General features: G+C 33.6%; 2 protein-coding genes across 3 annotated transcripts; one reads left to right on the plus strand and one right to left on the minus strand.

The window, feature by feature from the left end:
* The first annotated feature begins 922 nt into the window (after positions 1-922).
* On the plus strand, positions 923-2,293 carry LOC136273471 (uncharacterized). The gene has a single exon (XM_066077902.1). It carries the CDS (start codon positions 923-925, stop codon positions 2,291-2,293), a length of 1,371 nt encoding a protein of 456 aa, XP_065933974.1.
* Positions 2,294-7,448: 5,155 nt separating this feature from the next.
* Positions 7,449-25,574, minus strand: LOC105326034 (uncharacterized). 2 transcript variants are annotated; one of them, XM_011425865.4, is made up of 16 exons: positions 25,380-25,570; positions 21,794-22,599; positions 18,883-19,544; positions 18,621-18,786; positions 17,759-18,535; positions 16,505-16,677; positions 16,241-16,403; positions 16,063-16,148; positions 14,505-14,547; positions 14,041-14,159; positions 13,816-13,959; positions 13,503-13,709; positions 12,672-12,769; positions 11,377-11,542; positions 8,580-8,722; positions 7,449-8,499 (listed from the first exon to the last, which is right to left on the minus strand). In XM_011425865.4, exons 2-16 carry the CDS (start codon positions 22,581-22,583, stop codon positions 7,626-7,628), a joined length of 4,611 nt encoding a protein of 1,536 aa, XP_011424167.3. In that variant the 5' UTR covers positions 22,584-22,599; positions 25,380-25,570; the 3' UTR covers positions 7,449-7,625. The 2 variants fall into 2 exon arrangements, with proteins under 2 accessions (XP_011424167.3, XP_065936565.1); XM_066080493.1 differs by lacking the exon at positions 13,816-13,959 and having other exon boundaries at positions 25,380-25,574.
* Between the last annotated feature and the right edge of the window lie 159 nt (positions 25,575-25,733).

Genomic DNA, 25,733 nt, shown 5'->3' on the forward strand with positions numbered 1-25,733 from the left:
TTGTAGACGCTTTGTACGGAAAACAGTTCCAACAACAGACGGGGATAATTCTAACGCTAAGGTTTGTCCTGTACTTAACGTTTCTAGTGTATCTCTTACCGAATCCGAAACATCACTGCTTTCCAAAGGCCTCAACTTTTGCCCTACACCCCGGGAAGTAAACGAAAGAGCTGTAAGAGAGGACACTAGGGCCTTTTTCCGTAGACTTAGACTGAAAGAACATTTCTCTAGAAAAGACTCCAGTTCTGATGTAGGTGACAAGTCCCAAACTTCTTTACAAGACCTTGAAAACCATAAACTATATAGACCTAAGAGCAACTGGGAACCAGCCCCTGGTAAATGCGGAGCCTTAGAATCATATATAGAAGCTGTCGAGTCAGACATCGAGAAACTCCTTTCCAAACAACACAGACACCCGGATAATCTAAATAAAGAAGAAAGATCAGCATTACAAACCCTAAAGAACCGGGAAGACATCGTCATTAAAAAAGCAGATAAAGGGTCAACAATTGTTGTGATGGACCAAGACAAATATCTTGCAGAAGCATACAGACAATTGTCAGATGAACGTTTTTACCAAAAGCTTGACACTGATCCTACAGATGACTTCTCAAATACTATTACCAAAACATTAGATACTATGTTTGAAAATAATGAAATTGGTTACAATATTTATTCTACCCTTCTTCCTATCAACTGTAAGCCCGGCCAATTTTATGTTCTTCCAAAAATTCACAAACCTGGAATGCCAGGACGTCCCATAGTAAGTGCCATTGGACATCCCACTGAAAAAATTTCAGAATTCATCGACCTTCATCTCCGTCCACATGTTGAAAATTTACCGTCATATCTTAAAGATACAACGGATTATCTTAACAAAACGCCATCTTCAAATCTTCCAGATAATACTATTCTCGTGACGATGGATGTCACATCCCTTTACACCAACATTCCGCATGACGAAGGTATTGCAGCCTGTAAAGAGGTATGGGACGCTAGAGAGGTTCAGATCCCTTCAACTGAATATCTCACCAAGCTCCTAGAGCATGTTCTAAAATTCAATAATTTTATGTTCAATGGAGAACACTACCTTCAAGTCAGTGGCACTGCTATGGGCACCAAAATGGCACCATCTTACGCCAATATATTCATGGGTAATCTAGAGCGTAACCTACTAACACAGTCACCCTTCAAACCTCTTAGTTGGTTGCGCTTCATAGACGACATCGAAATGAAGTGGGTTGACAACAGAAACAACCTCGATGATTTTATTACCTTTGTCAATTCTTTCCATCATTCTATCAAATTTACGACTGAAATTTCCTCATTCAACAACACGTTTCTTGACACTACTTCAACTTTAGTCGATGGTAAACTCGATTTCAATCTTCATACTAAACCTACAGATTCCCACCTCTATTTAATGACGTCTAGCTGCCACCCACCTCATACGTTTAGAGGCATACCAAAAGGCCTAGCCACCAGAGTCAGACGTATTTGTTCAACTCAAGAACTATACTCTGAGCAAAGTCAACTCCTAAAATCCCACTTATGTGCCAGGGGCTACAGCTCGCACTCTGTACAGAATGCAATTGATGATTTAGCTAAAGAGGATCGTTTATCCCTTCTGCAATATAAACCCAAAAACGAAGAAAACAAGGTCCCATTTGTCACTACTTACCACCCTGTCCTTAGGGGCCTAAATGCAGTCTTAAAGAAGAACCTACCAATCCTTTACAGCAATGATAAAATGGTTGAGGTTTTCAAAAACCCCCCAATGGCAGCTTTCAAGCGCCCTAGAAACCTTAAGGACATGGTGGTAAGAACCAAACTAAAGAACCCTCTGCCTAATGGTGGCTTTAGAACTTGTTCTGACACCAGATGTCTGTTGTGCAAACACAGCTCTGATGCAGACGACTTCTCTAGCCCCATTACTGGCCGTACTTACAAAATTTTCGCAAATACTTCTTGTCGTACGGACAATTGTGTATATCTCATCAATTGTAAATTTTGTCAGAAACAATACGTAGGGGAAACAGGAGACCTCCGCAGGCGCATCAATAATCATCGTTCCACCATCAAAACTAAGAAAATTAAAGAACCCGTCGGGGAACATTTTAATTTAGATGATCACAAATGGGAGGACATGATGGTTTTGGTCATTGATCACAACCCTAACTGGACAGATGCGGAGAGAAAAAACAAAGAAAAATTTTGGATGCATAGACTGAAGTCATTCCGCCCTGACGGCATTAACAAATTAAGTGACTTCACCAAAATGAACATCAACTAAGTACTGATTTGTTTTCGTAGCAATATTACCATCTTCATCTTTTTCGGTCCATGTACAAACTATTAATCATGTTATTTATTCAAATTATTAGCTATTTCCTTAATCGGTTTTGTTCTTTTGCTTTATTTCACTTCCATTAGTTTTTACATTCATGATTATTTATGTGGTCTTTTACAGGGCCAATCTTCCCTACAAACTTTCACTACGAATTATCTTACTAGTACAACTTAATTAACAGCAACCCCCAATTAGCAAGTTAATTCGTTCGCGTTATCTTTCAGCACTTCTTCACAGACCGTCCGCTGCGTCGGACGGGATTTTTCTTTCTCGGGCTCGAATTCTTAAATATAAAGATGTAGCTGCCACGTTTTGATCCGGTGTTTAAACATTATCTAGTTTTTATATATTATTTAGTTTAGTTTAGTGCTAGTTTTGTAGATGTTTTTCTTCTTTCTTATGTAGTTTTTATTTTGTTGTCCTGAAGAAGGGACGGGTTGTCCCGAAAATTTGACAATATTTTACTTTATTGTTCGTGTCGTTGGTTATTTTTAGTGCTTTTTTATATCTCATCTTATAACCTTGTATCTTTTGATCCGACACTTTAGATAACGAGTGTTGTTGGTTTGCTAGTGCTTCTTATATATATATATATATATATATATATATATATATATATATATATATATATATATATATATATAATCTTGAGAATGTGATAGCCGTTTAGCATAAAATCATGCATATATATAGAACGTCTGAATTTTTTAAGCCAAATTTTACGAGAATTTTACCTTTGAAGCCCTATATCTAAAATTTGACATCACTGACCCCCATGTTATATTATGTCAAAATGATACTGAATACATATTTAGGCAAACTGGATTAATCTTATAAAATTCTTGATATTCAAAAAGTTTTTATTTCAAATCAAATTGTAACTATTATACCGAGCGCAGCGAGAGGCGGGCGAAGCCCGCCTCGCGAAGCGAGGATTAATGGTAACACGTTTATAGCGAGCGCAGCTCGCCGGCGCGCAGCGCCGGCTAGCGAAGCGAGCTCTAAGAACCAGTGTGCGCGGGAAAAAGAACGAGCTAAACCTACAGTTCATCAAACAAATTTTTTTGTCTACGTCCCATAATGCTCTCTAATGTTTACACCCCTGGTGCTATGCCAAAAATGGCCGACTTTTAACTTGTAATTTACGGTGACTTAAAGTTTGAAGACACGTTTTGAGTACCGCATATGCTTTTGCGAGACTCAAAAGATTTGTTACATGCTGCCATACCTCCGTATTGAGTCGAGAAACGTAAACAAAGACGAACAAAGTCATGGATGAATTCACAGTGCAATCGCGCTATATATCCCGCGATAAATTTAGAGGTGGATCAAACATCGGTAATGAGTGTACTGGCTATTTCAGTATAGTCTGCGAAACCTGTCTCATTGACATATGATTTGTTTTTAATATTTTTTTAATAAACAGATTTTATCTCATACGTGTGGTGTATATTACCCGTGTGATAAACCTTTGCTATATCACACGGGTGATGCTATATCAAATACTTCCGGTCGGAACTACTTTTGACACAGCCCCTCGCTTCAGCAACCTATTTTTGAAAATTTGTTAGTACTTTCAACATAACCATATCTACTACAAAAATTAATATAAAATTGATTTTGTCAAAGATTTAAATTACAAATATGAAGGAAAACACATAACTGCGTAGCACAGGCGTCGGAACCGGGGGGCTATTGTGAGTGGGGGGGGGGGGTAGCTCCCCCCCCCCCCCCCCCACCTTTTTTGCAAAGTTATCCATAACCGTAACCACAAGACCCTTTTTTCTTGTTTGTCAAGATTTTTTATAAGTTTAGCCCTCTTCCAACTTTCAATTTGCTTTGTGAAGTTTATTAAACTGCAAATTACGTTAACTATCAAGGAGTTCATCCTGACGACGCGATGAAAACAGAGCGCTCTGGTTGTGTTTATATACAAGAACTTACCGAAATAATGTTTCATAAGACTTTTATTCCACCACCAGTAGGCATCCTTATTCACTATTTTCAATTTCGAATCATAAGGCTAGCCTAGTGTTTGTTTATTAAACATCAACAACTGTTCCTCGTTCGAGTCAATTCAAACTACCGAGCATTCGCAACTTTGTGTATGTCAACAAACTTGATTATTCAAGTCTTCTAATCGGAATTTCCATTTAATCAAGTGAATAAGCTCTAAGAAAAATTATTTAGAGCTATAAAATTATTTTAAGGTTTATTTCAGGTTTATTTCAGTGAAACTTTACATTAAAACAGTTAGATTTATCTCAGGAATGACGTACTAAATTGTATTGCGCAAGGTCACAATAGCCGCATAACACAACGTTGCATCATCGTTTTTAATCTTTGAAGAAGAAAAAACAATTCGGGTCACATAAGGGACTGTCTCAAAAGCTTCATAATATAAATCAAATTGTATGAGATAAATAGAACATCTATAATTGTGTGATTTTATATTTGCTTTATCCAACTCGTTGAAATGGTTATATTCGCTCGGCAAGCCTCGCGAATATATACACCATTTCAACTCGTTGGATAAAGCAAATATAACATCACACAATATAGATATCCTCTATATAAATATATATATATATATATATATATATATATATATATATATATACTAGCAGGAGCCATACTTTACTGTCATATCGATCCATTTTTAGAGTAATTGTGCATGCATGAGTAGGGAGGAAATAAACAATTGGACATTTTGAACTAAATAAAAATGTATAAAATGGAAAAATAAACAGTTAAAAAAATTATGTAGATATTGCATATAGTCAGACCATTAAGTTTAAAAGTGGGAAATTACACACCTACAAACAGGTACCGCTCTCTCTCTCTCTCTCTCTCTCTCTCTCTCTCTCTCTCTCTCTCTCTCTCTCTCTGGGTAGGGGGTTGCGCTGTATGTATCATAACCATTAAAATTAGTACATTTGGCATACACTTTGTAGAGCAATACTCTCTCCATCTTCGCTAGCCAAGGGTTTCTGATCCGCACCGCTTCTCACGAACGTTCGTGAGAAGCGGTGCGGATCAGAAACCCTTGGCTAGCGAAGATGTTGATACTTAAATAAAACTATAAGTTGACAATGATGCAAGGTATTTGTAATTCTTGCTGCGCTCGCCAGAACGGTAGCACCGTAAAACATATTATCTTACAAATCAATTCTCTTGTAAAATGTAGATCGATGCTTTCAAAAAGAAGATAATTTTTCAAATTTAACAATTGAAGTAAGTTTCTCTGAATAGAAGACACTGTCATGAAATTTTTATTTTTGAGGAAGTTTACGTTTGCTTAGCTAAATTTCGAAGCCGACGTAATTGATATGCAGAATAATTACACGCGAGGGTAATATAACAGTTTCGGGAAGGCAATATAACGATTTCCTGTGAAATATAACTTTTTCCGGAAGGGCAATATAACTTTTTCCGGTGTGAATCAGCAATTTTCAGGGCAAAGTAATAACATTGTCTAATTTAGGACATAACGAGAAAACTTTTTCAAAAATGTTATGTTAAGGGTCTTTTTGAGAACTGCAATGCTGAATATATGATATGACTATAAAATCATCCTGTTAGAAGAGGGACTTGATTATAAACATAAGAAGATCCAGGGGAAACGGATTTGTTGTATAGGACTCCATGAAGCTAATTTTTTGCCTATTGTTGTTCAGGTGAGCGATGTTGCCCGTGGGCCTCGTGTTAAAAACTGTTGTTTTATCTATAAAATGTCAACTTTAATTAAAGTGGCTGTACTTAATATTTTTTACATCGGTCATTGATGTCTTCTTTATACCTTTGTTGCATATTTGCGTGGATTATTTGTTGATTGATCGAAATAAATCTTAATGAGAGCACGAACTGACCACAGACTTCCAAGTAGACTGTAAAAGCATGGCAACCTTCGCATGTATGGATAATTGGCAGTTCCTTCTTTGTAACGTTCTAATCTAAAATTATGTAATCTTTCTCACTTGTTATATATAATTGGTAAAATGATCCAAAGGTAGATGTAATATCAACTTTAATGCTTCACTCGGGCTATGAACGAAGTTAACATCGCAAAAAAAATAAAAAATAAAATAACGTTATTGTGAAATTATTGTTTGGTGGCTTCAATACAAACATAACTCGTTTTTGTTTAAAGGATGTTTTATAATTAGGCGAAAACTCTTGACAAAAAAGGGAGATGCTATTGCAAACATGTTAATGTGTTTTGCCAGTTCTGATCAAAACCTCTGTATGATACAATTTGAATGAGTATCTGTTTGATACATTTCCAAAGTTTGCAAAAACAACATGTATAATATATAAACAATATGAGGGTATCCATATGTGCATACATGTTAAAGAGAATATCATACTATAACTATTTAGTCGATTTTGATAAACTGGGGGTTTTTCATTTTTTTTGACCAAAATATATAATGCTCAATATTGTTATTTAAAACACAGTGTGTATAAACGGTGTAATTTACAAAAAAAAAATGGCCCATATATGACTAATATGACCTTAAGCTCACTGTAAGAACAAATGTGCAAAGGTATAAATACTTTGCAATTGGCCTTCGTAGTTAGTTTTATGCTGTTTTTTTTACTCTTATTAAATATACTGTACATTGTTTTTCTTTTTCACAAACCGTTTATTATCCAGAAGCCAATATCATGTATATGTACAGGTGCAAAAACACACACGAAGAAGAAGAAAAAGGTCAAATGAAAATAAAATCCCAAGGTAGTGCAAATGCGGTGATAAAATTTAACTCCTCGCAAGATTATTAATTCCTCGTTTCCGAACAGAATCATTTGTACGTATGTCATTACGTTTACACTATTTTGTAAAATCTACTCATTATTTGGTGCCATCTCCAGACAGAGTGCACACTTTCCTGACGTTGTCTATTCTTTAACGTCATAATAACGACGTCAATGTTCGTTATTACTGTTACAATTTAAAATTCACCGAATAGCCGGGGGATCTCATTGTGTTTGTGTGAGTATGTGCGTGCGTGTGCGAGTTCGTAACTGTTGATTAAGTTGATATTGATTTTCAAAAAACGTTTGAAACATAATTGAATCGCAAATGAAAACAAAATTCTTATATGATATGATTTATTCATGATTAGTTTAGTTAATTAAAAATGAATCATAATCCATAATACAATGATACTAAATACATCAATACTTTTCTTTTTTGTGTTTTACTTTGGCATATGGTTATTATTTCAAATCTATTTACAGAGTCCTTAATAAATCAAGCATGCAAGAAACTTTATACAAACACTGGGGTCAGAAAACTGTCTTCCTCTTCAACATCTTGGTTCACATAATCTAAATTGTCTTCACCATTCTGGGTTTGTGCATAACTATAATCTTCCTCAATTTTTTGGTCCTTATCTACAAGTAATGCTGCGTCATACCTACAGGCAACTGGCGGTGGATCTAATGTGACTGTTTCTAAATCTTTTGTTTTTTCAGTCATCGCTGTCATCAGCGTTGTAACTGATATGTGATTTTGGTCAGGTCCTTTTGAAAAGACAGAATCACTAGAACTTAAATTTGCTATAGATAAATCCGAGTCTAAACTAGCATTTTCCACTGGGAAACTCCATTCTGAACTTTTATTTGCCAATGAAATACTCGAGTCTGAATTTGCATTTGCCAGTGATAAACTCGAGTCTGAACTTTTATTTGCCAATGAAAAACTCGAGCGTAAACTCGAATTTGTGGCGGAGGTAACCGAAGCATAGAGACTGTGGATACTTAAATTATCCACACTACCCTGAGGCGATATAGTTTTACATAATTGATAATCACTTTGACTTTCAAACCTTGATTTGCGCAAGGATCCAAAGTTAAAATAATTAACCCTCCTCAAATTGCTGCGTTTTGAATCCTTCCTATCAAATCCCTGAGAGGAAGAAAACTGTCTTTGGGCAACGTTATCGTACTTAAGTGTACTTTGATACCCAATGCCACGGTTGTCTATTGATCCGTTGGTTTTGTCTTTTTGATTACATGGTACTGTAATTGTTGAATTGGATAAGGTATTTGAACTTCTTGGTGGAAGGGGAGGAGTACCCTGGTTATGCCATCCATCTTTTGCATGAATGTAGAAGGAAAAGTATACATTCTCTTTCACTAAGCTAGAAAAACATAAACAATGTTAGTTTTTTGTTTGATTAAATTAACGGGAATATGGTTTCTTATGTATTGCAAATCTGACCTGGTTGCAACCTGTAGGAATTCAGAACAGGAGGGTCTCCTGGTTCTATCTCTGTTCCAACACTTGACCATTATCTCATAAAGTTCGTCAGGACAATATATAGGCTGTTGTGGCACCTCTCCAGACAAAAGATGTTTAGTTAACTATAACAAAAAGAGAAAATGTTGTTTTAGTTTACAGATGAAGCATGTTAGAGAGATCTATATTCTAATGATTTCCACTCTGGCGAAGCTTTATGTCGCGAAGTAACCCTTCTGTGTAGAAAGGATATAGAACTGCACGCTGCTTATCTAATACACACATGTACTATGAACTATATTGCAGCACCAACAAAAAACGTGTCGACGCTAGAATTAAATCAAAGTACTGAAAGTACTGATAGACGGAGGCATCATTTCGAATGAAATTAAACTAATGAAAATATGTGATTTTTTTTTATTTAAAAAAAAACAGCGCGCTTACCGCTTATCATGTTAGAATATTTGCGAAGCGGTTTAGTATTATGGTAATTTAAGGTCGCGAGGATATTTTCCAAGTTGACATCAGAGTTAGGTAGATGATATTAAAATAATTAGTGTTGTTCTCTTATTTTAACCATATAAGCTTGTTATATTACTAAATTAAGGTGTTTATTCTTTACAAAAATGGAAGTAGGAAATTATTTTGCATCACAAAACAACATGGGAAACTGTACATGTTATTAAAGGCATACAACTCGAACTTGAAAAATACAATGCAATCCATTTACATGTATGTACACGTTTCTTTCCTTGTGTATAATTAGATTAAGTCGATATGATTATTTTCCGTGTATAGTGATTTGCAAACCCAAGGTAGAAAACGGCATGTTTCCACACCTGTTCAAGACAAAAGATAACCTCTAAATTGCAAACAACTTCGTCTTACCGTACAACCCCCCTCCCCTTTTCTATCTTACAGAAGGGGTTTCTTGATTGGTAGTTGATTTTATTCAACTCTCCTATGCAGTTACTCTGGAAAACCGAAACTGAAACAGTGTTTGGACCTAAGCACAAATCATCACCGCTGACAAGACTTAGTTCTTGAAAATAATCGATAAATTCGATGTAATATACGCTGAAGCAATTTATTAAAGGGAACTTATTTATAAATACCTTGAAAATACTAGTTGTCAGATTTGAAATAGTACGAACAATTTAGATTTTTTTTGCAGTGGTATGTATTCCTACGCCAGCGTTCAATATAGTCTCGTTCAACCATCAGCTGTCTCTGTACATCTTCGGCAAGCAGAGAGTCAGTCTATAGCTAGAGGTCGCATCATCAAGCGATCACGTGATCTGGTATCTTTTACTCGTCAGAGATTTACAGAGACAGCCAAGCATCTGGTTGAACGAGACTAGAGTTCATTATTGGTTGGATCCATACAATTTTTGAAATATTCCGAGTACCGATACATGGTTTGATGAAATCAATTCTATTTTTAAATATTACACAACGTGATTCATAAAAGGTTTTCTCGAAATTCTTGTCGAAAAAGTCCGAGAATTCATATTATAAAAATGTGCGTAATTCAAATACAGATTATAAACTACTTGCCAAGCAAAATAACATATCCTTAATTTTAAGATAAATAATAATCGATAAAATTAACTCCCGTCAGTACTTCAGTTCTTTGATTAATGAATGTCGTCGATCCAGATATTTTCTTATCATGATCATTATGAGAGAGAGAGAGAGAGAGAGAGAGAGAGAGAGTTTTAGGCGTAATTTTATGTATCATTGAAATATACTAATATTATATATTGATTAAAATTAGTATCCACAAAAGAATATAGTACATTGTGATTTCGATCCAGCATGCAGTTTCAGTCTGAGTCCACGTGTTACCTCTGTTAATCAAATCAACGCGCGAGGTGTACCAAGATAAGGGGGAAAAGTTTCGTTCTAATAGTTTTTATTTCAAGTAAGGAGAAAAGAAGTATGCCTCACAATAAAGTATTCTACACTGTTTGTGATGTTTTGATTTCAAGTAAAGAAAAAGGAAGCATGCCTAACAATGTTGTATTCTAATCTGTTTGTGATGTTTTTGATTTCAAGTAAAGAGAAAGGAAGCATGCCTAACAATGAAGTGCATGTATTCTTTACTGTTTGTGATGTTTGATTCAAAGATTGATATACTGTGTTTGTGAAGTTTGATTCGTATACTTCTTTTTTCTCAACAGAAATCTCTCTCTCTCTCTCTCTCTCTCTCTCTCTCTCTCTCTCTCTCTCTCTCTCTCTCTCTCTCTCTCTCTCTCTCTCTCTCGTTGATACTAAGGACACAATAAACACATGAACTTAATTTTGCTATTTATTTTGAATTTGCAGAGAAATCAAGTTCAGTTTTATCGTACCAGTTTTAATGATATATATATATATTATTGTTTGCATCTTATTAAAGATTTTTTGTTATTTCTATCTATTTTATTTCACGCGCGACACTCTTATCAGCTTGTAATAACACTCTGACTTCCCAAATCACTTGCAAGGGGGGAGGGGTGTTGCAGCTGTAAAGAAAGATACGTCTCCGCGGGAGATTAATTGATAATACGCGAACGATATACGACAGAGACAAAGAAGCACATCATGTTTATTCATTGAATCTCATAATTATTCATTATTTCGTCCACCGCTAGATGGTGCTTAAGGAATCCTCATTATTTGACGTCACGGGCAAGACAATCACAATATACGGAGGCTGTTATACAGCCTCCGTCTAAAAAGAAAGATTTGACTGAATATTTGACAGTCAAGAAAAACAGAGACAGAAAAGCATTACCTCATCTTTTGGAATTTTACAAAAGGGAATACAGTTCAAATACGACAAAACGGGACTCTCTAAATTTATTTGAAGGCCCATGTAGAACTCGTATATTGCCATTGCAAGCATGTACACGTCTCCTTCTTTGGAATATCGCTTATGTTGCAAAACTTCAAGAGGGAACCTGGAAAATATAGCATGGTATCGTCGTTAAACAAAATTGAGTATCAATAGACGGATTTCAAATATATTATAACCATTTTTAGAAAAATTATGAAAATCAAACCACATTTCATCGACCATGATATTATTATACATTTTTCAGGATACATGTATACTTTGCTAATTTAAGTTTTAAAAAACTTTTTTCTGGAAAAAGAAAGAAATGCCTTTTCTAATTCAAAATCATACTTTAATAATTTAATATTTGATAAATTAAGATTCAGGGTTGGGGTCCATTACTTTGAAATGTAATTGATTACTTTGAAATACATCATTATTTTTGTCAATAACTTGCAATTACAATTACATTGAATTTTTCAAATGTAATTAATTACTTTCAATTACTTTAAATATCTGAAGGATTAATACATGAATAAACAGCACTGCGACACACAAAACTTTTTATGGTAATGTCTTTAAAGGTTTGCATTCATTTCAATCATTATTTATAGATTTTTCTTTAAAGCATATTTTAAAATAATATATAAACATTTAATATAATGGGTACTTAATCCAGTGTCATTGGGTTCATGTTTGGTTCTGAACAAGATTTTTTATACTAAAGATTTATTAAATGCGTATTGTGTATGAGAGGGCTTCAGGCCTGAACAAATTAACACTTTTCTAGAGTATCATGTTGTAAAAACACATCAAACATAATGAGACACTTAATTATTGTATAAACACGAGCCCATTTAAAACAGGTATGTAACCTAAACATCATTATTAAATTTCTGTCTGTAATTCTCCTGTAAACTTTATTTCCCTGTACATATATTATTATTGATTATATCTACTTGTACTGGTAAAAAGTACTGGTAAAAAATACTGCTTAAAGCTTAAAGTTAATGTAGAACTAAACTGAATATGACACCTTTTTAAACTAGTAATTCAAATGTAATTAAAAAGTAATTGAAAATACATGATATTTTTGGAATGTATTTAAATACATTCATTTACTTGTAATTGAAGGGAGACTCAATTACAAATTACTTCCAATTACTTTGAAAAATGTAATTAATTACACTCAAGAGAGAGAGAGAGATAGAGAGAGAGAGAGAACGAGACCGATTATAAGTGTCACTAGTTACCAGTTTTTACGATCAAAGAAAATTTCATCAATGATACTGTCATCCAAACCATCCTGTTGTCTTAGGTACGCCATTCGCCCTAGTTTTGTGCTGAACACCTAGAAGATTAAACTCATTATTAATATGTCAATTTCTAGCCTTTTCTTTTTTAGGATTTTTGTTTGCTTTCTTCATTTTTAATTATTTGTTTGTTTTATATCGGTCTCTTTGTTAATTATTTTTATTTTAACACGCATCTTTAAAATGTCTCTCAATTGTCAAGTTTTGATATATTTTAATTGTGGTCACTGCGAAATAAAAATTAATGTGTTAATTTCACCAGCACAGAAAAATCATTTTATCATTGCATCGCAATAAACCAATTTTAAATCAATATATAGGCAATGAATTTTTCTTGCAGAACGTTTTCCGAAGGAAATCATATTTTTTAATATGTCATTTTAAATACATATGCATTTCATGTAATTTGTAAAAATATCAGAGAATTTGATAGAATGACCAGAAGATGAAAGATAAAAAGACTGCATTTTGAGCTAATTTGCATAAAACTTGACATTACAAACCCCCATATCAAATGTTTACTTAATTGTAAAGAATTTTCTAGCCTGATCGTAAATATGTTCTTGTATTTATTTCCAATTAAACTTCATTTATTATAGTCGTTAAATATACGCGAAAAACAGTGGAGCTTTTTAAAATTCTTTTGAAATTTATACGTCATTATATTAAACGGCATTTAATCTTCCGCTTTGTCAAAAATGCAAACTGAATAACAACAAACTAGCTGTTTCGCTCAGATCAAGAACAATTTCAAATTAAAAGTTAGGTGACCTTTTGCATGTTGCTGCTCAAATACAGATTCTGACAGCATATGTCACGTAAGATCCAGTTCCTCTCGTGTAACAAACCAATAAAGTGCACGGCAAGGTGTACGAGCCAAGAATATTTCAATTTATTTTCTTCATCGTCTGGGTCTCCAAAGCACCTCCTCAGTGACAGTTGTGAGAGTGATTCCCCAGACACACATGTTGTAAAATGCTAGATAATATAAATATAACAATAAAATCAATGAAAATTGTCACAATGAATTTAGTTAATTAAACTGACACTTTAATTCTTTAAGATATGTTTTTGACGAACAAACCAAAATAAAGGCGTCCGATTTCTCCACAGAAGGCGGCCAATTCAATATGTTTAGAGTTTCTTGGAGTGGGGATTCGCTAAGATCGGTAAAGTACACTTTAAAGAACTTTTCGGATACTGGCTCATCTACTATTAGTTTGGAATCCTATATATTATAAAAAGGGGGTTATAAAAAATAAATATATTTTATAAGCTTTTCCAACATTTTTTTATCAAATTTTTGTACCTCTTTTAATATATATGGGACTTCACTGGAAGTAATATCGGCTTCAGATATTGCAAGACTATTACTAGTCCTCCTCTTGGATTTACCCAAATTTTCATAATACATTGAAGGGTTTGTCTCTGAAATTATAGATAATCCAGTATAAACTTATTTATATAATATAATTATAAGTAGTCTAGCTGCTACACACACACACACCATAAAAACAATAAGTTGTGTGTTTTGATTTGTTTTTTTAGAGGGGGGGGACAACAACACTTGTTTGTTTAAGAAATAGCAATTGTGATCAGTTTTACAAACAAGCATCTACGAAACAGAATTCGTATTACATGAAAACGATGTGAAACTCTCAGCTGTTATAGAAATGGACTAAATTTTGAATTACAAATATAATTTGATGAACAAATGTTAGAAAATTGAAATAAAGGTAAACAATGTTTGTTATTTTTGCCTTTAATACTTACTACCAATCTGATTCTTAATTTGTTGAAAGAATGTTGGTAGTTCCTGTAATGAAGAACAATTATGCATTAGGAAAATTGTATACTCAGGGTTCATGTTCTCTTCTTAAAATTGTTATGAAGTTTGATGAAATAGGTAAAATATCTTAGCACTCTAATTACCTGAAGAATGAATTGATTTTGTCATTAATTTTAAAGTGTTATTATTTTGTTAAATTATTTAAAAATCGGCTAAAACAAAAACAGCATTTTAGTAACATAAATTATGTATTTCTCCGTGAGTCAATCAAATCTGCAGATTTTTTGTTGTCACTTATGCAATCATATAATTGTAGTTTATTAATGCTTTTAAAGGGGCATGGTCATGATTTTGGTCAAATTCTATTTTTCTGTTTTCATTATTTACAATGCTTTAGAAATGCGTTTCCAATGATTGAATGAAATTGGAGAGTCAGTAGTGAAGTTATAAGCAAGATACAAGACTCACAATTCTTTGTCATGTAAACAAGGCTCGTGCTCTGTTTTTGTTTACATTAGTTCAATATACCGGTAAAAGTTCATTTTCCAGCTGTTTTTTTCATCTTCTTGTTCATTTTAAGCATAAATAAACAGATCTTAACGTTTACCACATACATTTTCGGTCTAAAACTGGAGTTTTCACTTCAGCGTTCAAAATGTAAACAAAAGCATAAGTTTGTTTACATAGCAAAGAATTGTAAGCTCTGTAACTCACTTATAACTCAACAAATGACACTTAAATTTTGGTTGCCTATTAAAAATGCCTTTCTGGAGCATTGTAAACATTAAAATCGGGAAAATAATTTTTGACCAAAATCGTGACCATGCCCCTTTTAAGACTTTTCAATTTTTTCGCAATCAATGTCTACATGTTAAATTGCGGAAAAAAATGAAAAGTGCTTAAAAACATTAATAAACTGCATATCTCAAACATCATTGACTTCAAATATTCTTAGCTGACATCATAAGGTCAATAAAAGTAGGCTAAAACTATAAATATTTAAGTATATCGATATCATCATTCAGGTTGTTTTAAAATTGAATCGAAAGATGGGTGTTTAGCTTTAAGAATTTTGACAGAGAAAATTGGGACTGAAATATTCTTTAATTTCATTAGATAAACAAATATTTTCTATTTTTTATTCAATAAATAGATATTAAATATTCTTTAATGTTGCTCAATACCTAACTTTTATTTCTATTAAGAAGCAATGCTATTGTTTTCAAAAGGCTTACCTACAAGTACTATTTTTGAATTTACAAATAAGAATATCGCTTGCGTGGTGTTAAACAAAATGGATTTATTTCATTATTTACAAATATTCAAAGGCTACAAACTTGTTGGTCGTATGGGACACCTCGATATTGTGACGTACTAATTATCGAAATAAACAATAAAATTAAGTGTAATGTTATATACGTTATCTTTCCAAAATGTGTTACCTAAACGCATACTATTCACCTACTTCTGAAAGTGAAAATCAATGATTTATAACACACAAAAGATAGTTTTCAAATATCATCCATGCTTTTTTGCCCTTACTGTCTGTGGTTCTTTAGGCAGTAAAGGATCAATATCTGGATATCGTAGGTCCTCTTTGTGTGATTGACTCAGTCTTTTTCTAGAAGCTAGAATAAAATTAAACATTTAAATTCGGTTTGCTGTTGTATAACTTCCATGTAAAAGTTTTCTAGATACTTTCGTAAGATAGTTTGGTTACCTCGATATGACGGAAATTCAAGCAAGATATTGTTAAGGTCTCTTAGTCCATTATTCAAAGATCTCCTTTTTGGGGGATCGTAATTTACAAAATGCAATATGACTTCGTGAATTGCCTTTGGAATGCATGGCCACTGTCTTGGTTTAAGATTTTGAAAGACAATCTAAATGAGAATGTAAACATAACAATTTACTGAAAACTAAAATGAGTTTGTTTAAATCAAAGATATGCTGGTTGTAATTTTTTGTAAATACGTATACATACCAATTCCAAAACATAATCTAAAGAATATCCATAAAGCTCTGTATATGGATGACATCCATGTGTAAACAGTTCGTAAAGGAGTTGTCCAACCATGTACACATCACTCTCTTTACTGTATTTATCGTACAGGATTGACTCCGGGGCGGACCATCTTAGGGGCTGTCTTGTGCATTCTACAACATGTCATTATAGTAAAAAGGTCAAATTTAAATTCAGAAGATAAACATTACCAGAAATCGCCATTTTATCGCATTTTTCCGACAAATTCATTACAGCACATTTAAAACTAGAGTTATTTAATTCTAAATGAAAGTATTTACACCTTTCATGGCGACGATAAAAATGAAATGTTTCAAATCTTAACTATATTTAACGACTTTAGCTTAAACTTTCAAAATTCGATGCCATATCTTGGACTTAAATATAATATACGCGTTTGTAACGACACTGCTTAAAATCAGGTTTTGTATCTTAACATATTTTTGTACATATTTCTATCCACAGTAAAACATGCATCTGTGTAGATATCTTCCATGTAAACAAAATTATCTTCCTTTCCCAAAACGGTATGAAGTGGAAAAACCGCCATGTTATAGAACCCCCTCCCCCTGGTTTCGATAGAGATATCAACTTAAATCGTGTCACATCATATTTTAAAGTATATCATGTATTTTGAAAAATAATATAGAATACTATACAATTTCAATATATCTATCAATTCTCATTTTAAATTTTTTCAAACAAACATTAAAGATTAAAACGAAAATTCTTGATGTGACTTATGTTTTAAGCGCACCACCAATTAGCAATGCTCATTAAATATATTACATTTGTTTACCGACCGTGCATTTTAAATTCATTTATTGCTGTTAATTGTTGTAAGTTTTTGATTTACTGACATTGACCTTAACTTCATAATTTGTATACATATGCAGGGAACATGTTAAAAAACCCAAAATGAATTAAATATTGTACTAACATTTATTTAACAACGGCCTTTTAAAAGCCAGCATTGCTAAGTGCCAAAACAGGAAACAAATATAAAGATAAACATGTTTGTAAAAAGAAGAAATGTATTTTTGTCTTTTTGTATCGTTGTTGAAGCTGAAGGATTACCCATTGAAAACTTGTTTACTTCTTTAGTATCATATTTTCTAAAACATTATTTGTAAAAACATGCAAATATAACAGCTAGTTTGAAACTTAAATGAAAGTCAGGCCTCGTTGCTTGGCCAATGGACGTGTTTTATTTACCTGCTATGAATTCCGATAAATGGCCATCTGATGCAGTGACAAGATTTGACAGGTAAACCGATCCGTCTTCTCTGACAGAAAAACAAGATGCAGTGAGACCACGATGAATAATGTCTCTGGAATGCAAAAACTTCACAGCGTTTAGAATATCAGCTGCCATTGTACAAAGCTTTCTAAATGGAACCCAGTCTTTCCAGTTTCTTTTTGACAAAAGATAATCGGACAGGAGTACACTATTTTGATCTTGTAATGTGATGTAAAAAGGCGGTAGCGGTCGACACTGAAATGCAACAAGAGGCAAAACTAGCGGCGTCTTTCCTTCACGGCATAACAAATAGAGCACATCTCTCTGCTGTTCGTGTTCTTTGAGAAGATCTTTCTGTGTTGAGTTTTTTCTGTAATCTTCCATTATTCCTTTCATAATGCAGTCTTTAGATGGTATGAGAATGTGAACACTAACGTTTTTATTATTCACAGCCCCTTTAAACGTTGTCCATTGTGGACTAGATATTGTGTTGCTACCAGTGGAGTTGGTTTCGCTGTCAATGGATATATCCAACGGTTGAAGCGATTTTTCGACGTGAGAAACTGTGATCTGTCTTAGATCATAGGGCAAATGCATCCTGATTTTGCTCATAAAAGAAAACATTTTGTTGACGATGAGTTTGTCTTTATGAAAAAGCAAACACTCAATTTCTTTCAGAAGGAACTTTCGAACAGATTGATGGACAATCACATCATCTAAGTACAAACTGAATACATTCATGGTTTCTTCAGCTGAAAAATATTTAACATGAGAAATTGATTTATCTTGTACATAAAGCTTATTTTTACTTTAAAAGAAAGGAAAAACAAACAATACCTTGGTAATATGACGTCTCTAAGGTCATATTCATCATTTTGGTTGTTAGTTGAAGCATGGGGAAGATTGAAATATTGTCTTTCCTTCTTATATTTAAGGTCGTTTCTATGCAAGTACACAATATGTTAAAAAGAGTGGTCTGATTTCCGCCTGCCTGAATCATAACCTATTGATAAAACAATAAATTAACAAATATATAGTTATTCAGCTATTTTAAACGATGTTAAAATTATGACATATATGATTAGCTTTAACAGCTTACCTGATTTAAAAGGCCGAATATTACCGTAGACTGCTCTAACTCACTCATTTCAGGAAAGTCTTTTATTATTTTCTCTCTGTTGCTGTTTTTCTTCATTGCATCTGACCAGTTTCCCATTCGAAGTACCGACACCGTTTCCAAGTGATCACAAAAACATTCGGCGGATTTCCGAAGGTTATCAAAGGCGCTTGTCAGTATTTCATCGGTGTTATGAAGATGTTCCACCTTATTCATTTTCTCTTTGGCGTTTTTACATACGTCTCTGGTGTCATTTTTGATAGAAACGTCCACTCTTGCGTTAAAGGACATGAAGAGAATGATTAACATGGTCAACGCACTATTCAATAATAGAAGAAGAAGTTCCTGATCACCAGACCATAGTTCAACCAACGAAAGTAGGTCAGTGATTCCATGCAGTAAATCCTGAGTGTTGCAGAGTCGTACATCTAATGAATATAACATTTTTTCAATGTATCTAAAGGCGTTAAGTTGGATTCTTCTTTTTTGGCACGATAGAATTTTAACTAAGCAATGAATGTATTTGCCATCAACACATTTTTTTATCAAAGTGGTACCAATATATTTTTCGAAATCAATCGAATTTTTGCATCTTCCTTCATTGTATCTTGAGACAATATCTTCCGGATGCTTGTTTTCTAATTCTGCAATGACCAAATAAAAAAATTGCAATAATAAACGTGCGACTTCTACTGAACATTCTAGTTATACTCTGTCCCGAGTTTTTGCATCCACCACTTTTTGCTTGATATTTCGATTATCATAAATACCTTTGAGCTCAAGCTACTTTCATCCACTAATATTTTTCGAAACGCCCCTCCACTACTTCAGACTTTAATATACAACCAAAATTGAATGTCAACGAGAATTTTGCATTGCATCAGCCCGGATAATAAGCTGATATATTGCGTGACGTATTCCAATGAGTTCAGAATGGTGAAAAGATGTAAACATTTCCCATTATAAATCTCCGTAAGAAATTTGTTTTGTTCCTGTGAACTTTAATGATGAAGAATGATCATGTGTCAATAAAGATATCTTGGAAATTTTACTTTTATCAATTTCAACAGTATTTCTTTCACAGTTATTTGTGTTTTAATAAAAAAAAAACATCAAAAACTGATGGAAGCAATAAATTTTGACGGTCTATAGAAAACTGGTTGTTAATGTGTGCATAAACCCATACAAAAACTTATTCATAAGTATTATCACGCAATGCAAATGCTTAATTATTGCATATGATATATCAACATTTGCCAAATCATACTCTTAATGCAAATTTTGTTAAACAAGCATTCTGAGAGTATTGCATAAGCAATACACGTCCCCTACCGGTTTGTGGAAGCTCTGTTATGCAGAATATCGAACCCGAACATTAAAAAATTAGAATATAAAAAATTAATTTTCTCGAAAATATGTCAACCAGACGCTACAAAAGTGTAAACTTGATTTGTACTTTGACATTTTGAAGCTGTTCAGCAAATTTCATAGTATCCCTCATAAAGAAAAAAGTATGGAAAACTGAGGTGGGACAGACAGACGGACCGACGGACAGACAGCGAACGGACGGACGCAGAGGAAAGCTATAGTCCCCTCCGGTGAAAACCGGTAGGAGACTAATAATTGAAAAGACAGAAATGCACGACATGATGTATATTTGATTTTGCCGCATAATCATTTACATGTACGTCTTTTTTCATTGTGTTTTAAAAGACACAATATTTTGAAACAAATATAAAAAAGTTTTTTCACTGCTATGAAAAATTAAGTACGCCTTGTTTTTTTTTCTCTTGATCAAGAAATAAAAAGGCCAGACATGCTAATAGAAAGATGATGCTTTTTTGCCTTGATAGATATACATTACAAGAAACTTTATAAGAGTTGAGATATCAACATTATAAGCAAGAAACAGTAAACAGGGTAACCTTAATTATTTCTTAATGTTTCATTAAAGCATATGCCTTGCTAATGAATAAATAAAAAAAATAACAAAATTAAGACAGTTAAAAGACGTACACATCGCAGGATAAAGCTAGCTTCTTACGTCATCACCTATTTTATAAGGCTTATTTCCTACAGTTTGTCCATATCACACATTGAAAATAGTCCAATTTACTACTCTGTCGAACACAAAAAGAGTAACTGTTATAATTTTATGAATTGAAAATGGAATTATTAAAATGTGGAAATGAAGCATGAATTCTTTATTATGGACTAAATCATGAATTCAAAACATAATATTCATAAATGACGTCGCCAGCTTGCGGTGACAATCATCCAATCACGCACATTAAAATATTTTTTAGACGTATGAATCATTATGCGTTAAAATTTACAGATCTGAATCAAGATATGTTGGTATTTCAAAGATAAGAAATGTTCACTTTAAACCGATTTTTAACGATTTTATCCTATTTGTCATCAAATTAATGCCGAATCGCACAGAAATTATAAAAAAAAAATATATATATATATATATATATATATATATATATATATATATATATATATATATATATATATATATATATATATATATATATATATAATGGCTTACAATATTAAGCTTATGTCTCTTTTGATAATAGCCAACGTAACTTAAAGTTTTGAATTTTCGTGTATTCAAGTATTGTTGGATAGCTGGAATGCATAGAGTGCTGACTGTGTTAAAACAGTACGTTAGTTCTTTTTTATAGATGATTTGTTATCTACATATTAAAAACTAACCAATACCAAATCTCTTCCGACTGTAGTGTCATTTAGAATATTTCATTCAACCTTGGGTTTGATTTGTCACAAGTACTGGGTATCGTATTATGTTTTCATCAACACCTCATGACAAATCAAAATTAAAATGAAAGCACTATCGTGAATGAAAAGAATTCGTTTTTACCATCATAGTTTTCCATTGGTAAAATATAGCTTTGGAAAACAAATGAGCCTAAATGACTTTGCGAAGGCAGTAGAGTTTGTACGTCCAGATATACATCTCTCGCTTTTTCAGAATGACTTGAATGCTCTTTCTTGTCTTCGTTGTAAGTGTCAGTTGTCCCAATAGTTAACTTTGTCTTGTTTTCTTTGTACGTTTCAGTTGTTTCAACAGTAAATGGTTTATGTTTGTGTTTCCGGTCAGCCCTTTGGTAAGATTTTATAGCATCTTTTTTCATTTCACATAGGGAATTGCTATCGATTTCATGGTAAACGTTATCATCTCTGTTTTTTAATACTGCTGACTTTATTTCATAATAAAACTGTAACATGTTTTCTTTTCTTTCAATGTTACGATAACAACATTCAGGTACATCAGACATTATTTTTCCTACGCTTCCTAAAACAACGATAGAATTCACTCTTAGTCTTCTCCAGCATTGTTCGAAATGTTTCTGGTTATGTTTGCATACAAAGATTGCAAATATAACAGCATTTGATTCTTGTTCTTCAGATCTGTTCATTTCAGACATTTTCAAACTGTAAACATCTATCGGTAGGTTGCCTCCCTTACTGAGAGATATAAACGATGCATAGTGAGGGGCATAGCATTTAGAACGGTCACAAGTCAAAATGCAAACATCCGACTGCTTATATATACCACAGGCTGATCCATATGGATTCTCTGCATATATATATGTCTTCTCTAGAAGTGTGTCTGTTGAACTACTACTAAGTGAAGCGGCTTCCGCCATTTCTACTCGTGACAATCTAAAAGAAAAAGTTTTATTTAACCCAATTGGATGCTTTCAAATATACCAGAACTAAATATATTTATCTAAAAAATACTCATTTATATTTATTCACTTTTTTATTTTTTTTTTTACAAAAGCCACATTAACCTAAGTTTCTACTTGACGATTGACTGATCTCTCTCTGAGTATCCGCCAAGTGCTCATGCATGGCGTGCTAAGAGTTTTTACCTCGCATCTATGGTATGTCCCGCGCGCCGAAAGTGTGAACAAGGTGTCTTTATGTATATTTTTTAAAAGAACAATTGTATGGGAAACAAACAAGTACTAGTAAATAAATGATAAAACATTGTTATTGTTCTGATGAAATAAGGTACACTATAGTTGAAATGTAAGTAATTTCTTGGTAATTTGTGAATGACAAAAATCTTAGTAGACAGGTCAACATTAGTTGTTAGAATACAAAGAAGTGCAATTAACATCAGAACAAATGGCATGAATTCCATCTACGTTTTTAATAAATCCTGGATATTTGCAAATACTACTTTTTACATAGTCATACACATCAAGGTTATGAATACTATATCGCTTGCTATTGCACAACAGCCATTGTTCAAGTTTTCGTTGTCTGGCTGACAACGCACTAGATAGAAACAACGTGAAAGCGCGGTATAAACGCTAATGAACGAAGAGGAAACGCCAAGAGAGCGCAATGACAATAGCATCACTTCTTTGAAGTTCAACTAGTATTCAAACGCTGTGGATGCGCAGTGAGAGCGCGATAAAGACGCAATGACACCCCAAAGGACTCCGAGAGGTCTCTGTGTCAGCGCAATCGACTTATCACTGCGCAACTAAGTGCGATTATGTTCGTTAATTGAGCGCGTCAGGGGAGCTCTTGTGGCGCTGTTGGAGACCTTACAGCGCTTTCACGGCGACCCAACTTCGTTTCTACTGCGTGTTATGGTCAAAAGAAAAAATATTACTGTTTTCGTTCGCCCGACTGACCCTATATTTTACTTCCAGACCCTAATCGATTTTGTGGTCGGTAACTACGCCGGAATTTTCTCAGAAAGAGAAGTTGAAATTCCTTTTGTATCTCATTCTCATTGGCAAAAGAATGATAGTAAACTAATATAACGACATTTTTACTACATGATTTAACCCTGTAGTAAATAAGTTATCGTGCATTTTATAATCAGGGGTTGGGTGTACAGGCCTTGGGATCATGAAGCGATTACAGACCTACATATAAGTCCAAATTTTGAAAAATTTTAACTTTCAATCCTGATATTACAGTTAGTTGATAACCTGTAATTAGGCAATAACTCTGCAATAAATGTTTAAATTATCATAAAATCGTTTCCCTACAGTTATCTTTAAAATTAAACAAATCTTCTACATAACGGTAATAAGCAGGTCAAAAGGTTGGACTAAAGCCCCAAATAGACAGAAGTACAAGGACTGATTTTAAAAATATTTTCATTAAGCTTATACAACACCAACAAAACATTTATCCCTATAAGGTATAAAAACATGTACATTAATTGATTAATTTTTCAAATAAGATGAGGATTTTTTAATTTAAAAAAAATTGTTTGATTTTTATTCTTTGTCTGTTGCTGACTGTTCATTTACACAGAGAAAATTGCATCGTACACTGGGAGTATACTTTTTTTCCTATCACTATTGCACATATTTTGAAAGTAGTAAAAATATTTTTTCTAAAATAATATTTTTCCTACCAAACTACCCTAACTATTGTTGGTCCGGTGACAGGAAACATGGATAATTTTTTTTGGCCTTATCAGAACGCGGAGCCTCCCTGTCCATGCTTAAAAGGTGCGCCGTCGCTTGGCGTTCTACACTGTTCAGGCGATCCCACTGCGACAAACTAGGATGCCGTTGGGTTGTTGCTGCGCTAGATGAGACTCTACTGCGTGTAACCTGGCGTTTTACATTATTCAAGGACGCAGCGGGGATCTCCTTGAGAGCGCATCCCCAGTGTTACAGTGCTAGAGTTAAAACGCGATATGTAATATGATTGCAAAACAGCGAGACTGGTTATGAAACGCATCGTTGGGTTTTTGCAAAAGTTTATCCAGACACTCGATATAACCAAACCTAATATAATCTCCAGGAAGTTAAAACTTAAATCTAAATTGTATATACTCAAGTTTAAAATTATACTTTAAAATGATCTCGAGCATATTGAGAGATAGAGTAAGATTAATATCCTTGAAGCGCATCACCGGGCATAACTATCTTTTTGTGACGAAGTTTTGCAGTACATTATAAAACTCACTCAAAGACGTATCCACATCTGCCTATTGTTTTTGAAAATGATTTAGTAAAGAAAAACCAATATTTTTATCACCAATAGAGTTTACTTCTTTGCGTAATTGGTTTTTCATTCAACCATATGCTACCTAAGAAACAAGGCTGTGTTGCACAGATAAAGCGGTTGGCTGAACTAGACATTAATAATTGCATACTCTAAACCCAGGACTGGCCTCAAAATTAGCTAGGCATCAATTTGACCTGGCCCCGCGGGCCATAAAACATAAAAGACGAGCTCACTTTCGATCTCAGTCTCACTTTTCCACTATACATTCCTTTTGTAAAGGTGAGACTGAGATCAAAAGCGAGTTCGTCTAAGTTTTATGGCCCCCAGGCCTGGTCCCAAGTTTTGGCTTGGTCTCAAATTAGTAATAGTTTTAGTCGTATGAATTAGATACGTAGGTCTTTCAACAAACAGTGCATGAAAATACATTTAATAATACCTGAACATGTACTTACATGAATACGTTAATTTCCGTTCAGTGATATTTCTATATTGTGGACAATACCTATAACGTCTTAGTTTTCTTATCTGCTGTCTACAAAAATAACAGGAAAACCCTTGAAAATCCCCTATTATGTTTGAGTAATTTAAATATGTCAATGTGCAAGATACCATGACAGTTTTGGGTTAAATCCTAGTCATAAAATAAATTTGGCGGGTTGCTTCATACACAATGGCAACCGAATTACAAGATTTCAACAAACAATTCACATAAATATGGCACGCCAAATTCACAAAAATGAGCTAAACATAGTTTCACAGTCGATAAACTAGGTTTATCGACTCATAACTATAGTTTATTTCACATC

The sequence above is a fragment of the Magallana gigas genome, chromosome 3 (assembly GCF_963853765.1).
Source record: "Magallana gigas chromosome 3, xbMagGiga1.1, whole genome shotgun sequence".
Classification (NCBI taxonomy): Eukaryota; Metazoa; Mollusca; class Bivalvia; order Ostreida; family Ostreidae; genus Magallana; species Magallana gigas.

Excerpts from the sequence above, each read along its gene's own strand:
- LOC105326034 (XM_011425865.4), bottom strand. The coding sequence starts at position 22,583 with ATGGCGGAAGCCGCTTCACTTAGTAGTAGTTCAACAGACACACTTCTA. Across the intron at positions 14,548-16,062 it reads TGCCTAAAGAACCACAGACA|GAACTACCAACATTCTTTCA; the intron begins GTAAGGGCAAAA and ends TCTTCATTACAG. Across the intron at positions 8,500-8,579 it reads TTCCTACAGGTTGCAACCAG|CTTAGTGAAAGAGAATGTAT; the intron begins GTCAGATTTGCA and ends ATGTTTTTCTAG.
- LOC136273471 (XM_066077902.1), top strand. The coding sequence starts at position 923 with ATGGATGTCACATCCCTTTACACCAACATTCCGCATGACGAAGGTATT.